Source organism: Quercus robur, chromosome 11 (assembly GCF_932294415.1).
Source record: "Quercus robur chromosome 11, dhQueRobu3.1, whole genome shotgun sequence".
NCBI classification, from domain to species: domain Eukaryota; kingdom Viridiplantae; phylum Streptophyta; class Magnoliopsida; order Fagales; family Fagaceae; genus Quercus; species Quercus robur.
The window spans coordinates 30,742,147-30,748,849 of NC_065544.1; the positions used below are offsets into that span (position 1 = coordinate 30,742,147).

Consider the following 6,703-nt stretch of genomic DNA (forward strand, 5'->3'; position numbering starts at 1 on the left):
CTCAAACTTTAAGAGTGTAATATGTAAAAATAATAAATAAATAAATAAAACAAAGTGGGAAAGGACTGTAGTTTTTCTGTACTGTGAAAAGCTTATCTAAAAAGTAACATTGGACTGCTTCTTTCAAAAGAACACAAGCTGCTTCACAAAATTGACAAAAAGTTCAAAAAGGCATTTGGTTTACCATATAAAAGATTTAGGGTAGCTTCTGAATTTTAAGAGTCCAAGCACCATTAAATAGTTACATGTACAACTGAAAAAAAAGAGTCACGTTTATAAAAACAGATAGTATACTATTATCTTATCAAAAAAAAAATAGTATACTATTACACACAATTTGTATAACAAATGTTCAACCCATTTGGTTAGATTTTCCCCTATGCTTCATTGTCAACCGCACTTCAAATCCCATAAACCCACAACAACAATTCTTTTCTATCTTCTCCTATTTTTAGTTATTGACTACACATCTAGAAAACGAGTCATAGAATTGCTTTGGCTTTAACCGAAAACCATAATAAATGTGAACTACTTTGGTACTTAAACATTGTCATCTTAGCCACATAATTTTAGAAACAGACTTGGGTTTTAGAAATTTTTGTACTGTTCTAGGCCAGACCACACTAGCAACATAGAGAGAAGAACCATTTAACAATGGTATTTAGCTCGGGAAATTATGCAAACAAAGTGTGTTTGCATTCGCTTCTTCTACTGCTTTTCTCAGCAAATGTGGCTTTCTCTGGCACACTCGTTACCTCCATTCCGGGATTCGATGGTGACCTTCCTTTTAAACTCTATACTGGGTATGTTCTTATGGGGGTAGATTTTGTTGGTGTTGTGTTGCAATTACCTTCCTGAAATCTATACCAAATTCATTACACTGTGTTTCTTTTTGATTGATTTTCAGGTACGTAACTGTAAATAAAGTTGAGATGTTTTACTATTTCATCGAATCAGAGGGGAGCCCCAGAGAGGACCCTGTTTTGCTTTGGTACAGTGGCGGCCCTGGTTGCTCTGCTTTCAACGGTCTCATCTACGAGATTGGTATGCATAACTGAAAAATATGTTTAAGAAGAAGTTTTTCAGTACTTTAGTGGTGTGTTACTTGTTTCTCTCGCAAAATAATAGGTTTGGCTAATTAAATTTATGGTAAAATCTATTTTTTATGTGAGAAAAGTGAGTATCACGTCAGTGTATATTGAGAGTATTTGATAATATTTTTTGTTTGATAGGACTTATTAGACTCTCAATTTTGAGCAATCTATGTGGACCCCATGTGGAACTTTATTAATCGGTTCATTTTGTAGGATTAAATGGAATTTTTTTTTTTCCTTTTTCTTATATCACCTCATAGATCTAATTTTGGAAATAGGACCCTTCTATTTTCACTTAAAATACAAAGTGTTCATTTCGGTGTTAAGATTTCATGATATGACACCATACATGTCCTAAATTGATCACATGTCAACCTCTCATTTGGTTTAGTGCATAGAGGCATTGGATGAACAATTTAACCATTTAACAATATAGCTAATACTAGATCACTTAAAATTTTAAATGATGCGATAATAGATGATTTTCAAACATGTTATACTTAATTTTGGCTCAAGCAGCCACAGTCTAAATCCACCAAAATTTTGAAATACTTTAACATGTCATATAATTTGACCGGTAGGTTGATCTTTAAGGATCAATCTGACCATTAATCCTACTCTCATGAATCAAATTCCACCATTTGATCCATCCAATATGTACCATCTTATTCCACCAAAAGTTCAGCATGTTCATCGAACTTCTTTCTTGAATTGTACTGGGTTTTGGCGAAATGGAAAAGGGGATTCTCCATGTTGGTTGATGAACTCCATAATACAATAAAATAAGCTAAAACAAATACTCATAAAATTATAAATGTGTCTTCTTTAGAAATATCATTTTGGGTTGTGTTTCTTACACACAAATTGTTATACAATTTTACACACCCCATTTTTGAACTAAAACAATGACTTCAAGTCACGGTTTCAGTTCAAAAATTGCGTGTGTATCCTTTCGGGTTATGTCCCATATCGTTAATTACATCATGTAACTTTACTTGTAGGTCCATTAGCTTTCAATATGACACACTACGCAGGGGGTTTACCAAAAACATATTATTATCCATACTCATGGACAAAGGTTAGTACACCACACGTTTTATCTAATACTAGTACTCAATTTCCACATGAGCTACATCTAATTTGATGTGTTATGGTGATGTTATTGAATGTTGGTGAATCATTTCCCAGGACGCCAACATTTTATTTGTAGATGCACCTGTTGGCACTGGTTTCTCCTATGCAACAAGTGCCGAAGCTTACGCTGTCTCAGACACAATAACAGCAGTACAAGTTTATGATTTCTTAAGGAAGGTGAATAACGCTCTTAGCTTATTACATTAACAGAAACAATTAGAGCATTAGCAGCTGATTATTAGATCTCTTGACTCATATCCCCACAGTTAAATGGTGTTAAAATAATCTTTGCCAATGTTAATAACAAAAAGTAGTGCTTACAAAGTACTTCTAGGTATTTATATCTGAGTTCTGCTAGAGCTACAACTTAATTCAAGACACAATGTTAATAAGGTGATAGGTTTTGATTGGAATAGTATCATATTTACATGGATCAACTACTGGCACCAATTTTACTATTAATGAACAGTTGTATAAAAAGTAATGAAAAATGTTGTATCGTACTTATAAGTCAAATATTGTTTGTTGGTTCCGAACAATATAATTGAAGTCGTAAATGTTGTCATGGATTTTTTTTTTTTTTTCACTTGTAATTTTTTTTTTTGTTGTTGTTGTAAATGCAGTGGTTGACTGAAGAATACCCAGAATACCTGCTAAATGAATTATTTATTGGGGCTGATTCTTATTCAGGCGTATCTGGCACAATTGTTGTTAAACATATAACTGATGGTAATTAACTTTATGATTTTGCTCTTAAAAAGTAAATTTGAGTTTTATACTTGAAACAAACTTTCAAATAGAAGCGACTCATATTTTTCAAATTGGCTAAAAATATTACAGATAATAATGCTGGAGCCATACCACGCCTGAATCTCAAGGTAATTGTTCGAATTGCAGGACTTAAATGACTCAAGTAGCTCATAAAGTTACTTCAACACATTGATAAATTAAGCCATGGATTTCGATAATTATGAGTTGAAAAACTCTTTGTTTGAAATGGTTTCAGGGATACATTCTTGGGTGCCCTCGGACTGATGCGGACATTAATGACAATTCAAAGATAATATATTCTCATCGAATGGGGCTTGTATCAGATGAACTCTATGAGGTAATTCAACATGTTTCATTTGTAATTTTTAATCTCATTATGTGCTTTGCTTTTTATGGGAGTTCTATTTCTATTAGGGTAAAACTTAGGTAGACTTTCTTAGGCGGTGTATCTTATGTTCATTAATAAAATTCAATTACATGGCTTCATTGATTAATGCAGTGCAAATACTATCGTCTTTTTTAGGAACAATTAAATTCAACTATGACTTATTGGTCAATACGACCGCACAATTGAATTTAATTGAAAAAACTACTATAAAGTGCCTTGTCATCATGAAATTGAAAATAGTGTATGCTTTTACAGGCAGCAAAAGAAAGTTGCAATGGTAGTTACACTGACGTTACCACAGCGCAACCACAATGCTACGAGGATCTTCAATTAATGAAGCATGTAAGAGACTACTAACTCAAGAAAACACATATTTCTTTCTATGGATATTTGGAAATCTAACACCTACAGAGAATAATTCCATGAATTTTCAGTGCACTAAAGACATAAACAAAAACCATATTCTGGAGCCTAAGTGCACCTGGACATCTCCACATCCATATGGAGAATCTCTTAGAAGAGCCCTTGAGGAAGACTCTGATGGCCTCACCTTAAATTCTGATGATGTGCCAGAATATTTTTGCCATGTAAATCTCTCTCTCTCTAAAAAAACAAATTTACAGCTTGTAGTGTAAAAATGTTTATAATGAAATTGATCCACTTTTTGCAGACCTTTGGTTATGCACTTTCTTACATTTGGGCCAATGATAAAACTGTCCGAGAAGCCCTTCATATCAGAGAGGTACTGGACTCCTATAACATTAGTAACGGTGGTAATATTATAACATGAAGGTGCTAAGTGCTAAACACATATCTGTGATTGCAATCAGGGAACAATATATGACTGGAAGAGATGCAACAAGAGCTTATCATACACATATGACGTCACCAGTGTCCTTGATTATCATAAAAATCTCAGCAAATTGGGCTTACAAGTTCTAATATACAAGTATATTCCGTAACTCACTGCATCAAAATTCTTCCTCCTTTTTTGGACCTGTTATAATTTAAAGTTAAACTTGTTTCACACAAGTTATTTTATACAATTTTACACACACACACCAAAAAGCTACTGAAATCGTGACTTAAAGCTCAAGTCACAAGTTCAGTTGCTTTTTTATGTGTAAAATTGTATAAAAGAACTAGTGTGTAATAAATGGTGCTTGTGTTTTTTTAACAACAAATTAGGCTTTGGCCCTAAACATCCATATTTGCCATGGAATTATATCTTATGTATAGAATTGGTATATAATTGAGGATTACATCTTCTTTAAAGCAATATGTTTATAATTTTGCTGAACGATATGGTTTTGCTTATTTTTCCCGCAGCGGTGACCATGACCTAACAATCCCAAACATTGGAACGCAACAATGGATCAAGGTGCTAAATTTGACCATTGTTAATGATTGGCGACAGTGGTTAGTGGATGGTCAAATTGCAGGGTAAGTTCTTTAACCTTTTAGATGTAGCAGGATTAGCTTTTGCAAATTATGAATATCACATATTAATAATTTTTATCAATTGTTCAATGCAGATACACGATCAAGTATTCTTCTAATGGATACCGCTTGACCTATGCATCTATTAAGGTAAGTTTAAAAAATTGATAAAAAAATAGTTTCATAATTATTGATGAGCATACATGGAAAAAGTTTGGCTCAAAACATATTTGAAATTATCCTGTTCCAACCTACTATTTATTAATTAAAGAAACCATTTATATGTAATTTTAGTTATTGAGTAATAAATTAGAAAAGATAACTCCAAACATATTTAAAGCCAAATTTTGTCAATCAATAATTAGGGCTTAAGATATGTCTTAACCATTTTCTTGTCGTTTGTTTAGGGAGCTGGTCACTCACCACAAGAGTACAAGCGTAGAGAATGCTTTCAGATGTTCAACAGGTTCATCCATTATTATCCAATCTAATTAACACCCGTAGCTTCAAGTTTAAGGAGTGGTTCTACTCTCATTATGCGGAAAATTTTCTTTCTTGTAATTTTGTACTATTTCATTGATGTAATTGAGAAAGTATTGAAAACAATTAATAGTTGATTCCTTAATAAAGGTTAGCGGGATGTACAATTCATGGCATTTTGAAGCTTTGAGAAATGTTATAAAAGATTTCGGCTCTCCCAAGGAACCGTGGAAGGGTTATAAGGAATTAGCGTGAGAGAGTTTCTTTTTTAAATACTGTAACTTTATTATGAAGAAGATAAATTCAATACATCCTGAGCTAGAACAAACTCAATTATAATGGGATTTTCCTCTATCCATGTTACATAATCATCAATATTTTTGTCATATTGTGTCAAGATTTGTGCTGGGCAATTGCCTTGCTTTTTAACTTTGGAAATAATTGTATGTCTAAACTCTAGTAGCTTAGGCCGTGTCCCCTCAATGATATTTGCAATACAGACTAGTGCTATACCATTGCCTTTTAAAGCATCGATAACAGCCTGTGAATCACTTTCCACCACCAAATCTTTAATACCAACCTCCCAGGCAAAATTAACTCCTTCCTCTAACGCCTTTGCCTCAATCTCCATAGGACCACAACTTCTTGCTCAAAGCGGCCTCCACCCTTCTTGCATGATCACGTACAACAGCTCCTATTCCAGCGAACTTGTGAATAGAGAAAGTCGCCCCATCCACGTTAAGCTTGAAACAAAGCTTAATCAGAGATAACCACTGCACTGCATCCTCCTTCACCCGATGAGATATAATCAAATTGGCTGTTTGGAATTCCTCCAAAAGATGTCAAGCTTTCCGCAAAATTGCCAATGCTAAAGATCTAGCTCTACCCTGCCTCACCTCATTTCGATTGAACCAAAGACACCATGCCACTGTAATAACCAATCCCAGCTGTCATCATCCATTTTCTGCCCAAACTTTAGGTGCCAAATGAAGTCCACAAACTCCATGAAGGCCATTGATAGCTAAGTGGGATACTCAGAATAGCTGCTGCATCATCAGGAGAAAAGAATTGTTGAACCATGTCAATCCTCCAAGACACTATATGTGGGTCATTAAGCAGGGAGACCTTAGCATCAGAAGGTACAACAATAGGTTGGGAGGTAAGACGAAAGGTTGAGCATTGATGTAACCATTTGTCCCTGAAAATCTCAACAGAATGGCCATTACCAACATGCCACCAAGTTCCTTGTCGGACAATGGGCTGGGCTGCCATTATGCTACACCAAGCATAGGATGGGTTATTTCCTATCTCCATGGATAGAAAATCACCATTAGGGAAATACCTTGCCTTAAGTACTCGATGAACTAAAGAATGTGCACATATCTATAGTCTCCAC

General features: G+C 34.3%; 1 protein-coding gene across 1 annotated transcript; it reads left to right on the forward strand.

The window, feature by feature from the left end:
• Positions 1 to 484: 484 nt before the first annotated feature.
• Positions 485 to 5,483, forward strand: LOC126706359 (serine carboxypeptidase-like 18). The gene is made up of 14 exons (XM_050405778.1): positions 485 to 803; positions 908 to 1,044; positions 2,096 to 2,172; positions 2,283 to 2,405; positions 2,852 to 2,957; positions 3,069 to 3,106; positions 3,235 to 3,336; positions 3,643 to 3,729; positions 3,822 to 3,974; positions 4,058 to 4,129; positions 4,218 to 4,336; positions 4,717 to 4,830; positions 4,923 to 4,977; positions 5,235 to 5,483. Exons 1-14 carry the CDS (start codon positions 655 to 657, stop codon positions 5,316 to 5,318), a joined length of 1,416 nt encoding a protein of 471 aa, XP_050261735.1. The 5' UTR covers positions 485 to 654; the 3' UTR covers positions 5,319 to 5,483.
• The last annotated feature ends 1,220 nt before the right edge of the window (positions 5,484 to 6,703 follow it).

Coding starts and splice junctions, on each gene's coding strand:
- LOC126706359 (XM_050405778.1), top strand. CDS start 655: ATGGTATTTAGCTCGGGAAATTATGCAAACAAAGTGTGTTTGCATTCG. Junction 804..907: donor CCTTTTAAACTCTATACTGG/GTATGTTCTTAT, acceptor ATTGATTTTCAG/GTACGTAACTGTAAATAAAG. Junction 4,130..4,217: donor AAGCCCTTCATATCAGAGAG/GTACTGGACTCC, acceptor GATTGCAATCAG/GGAACAATATATGACTGGAA.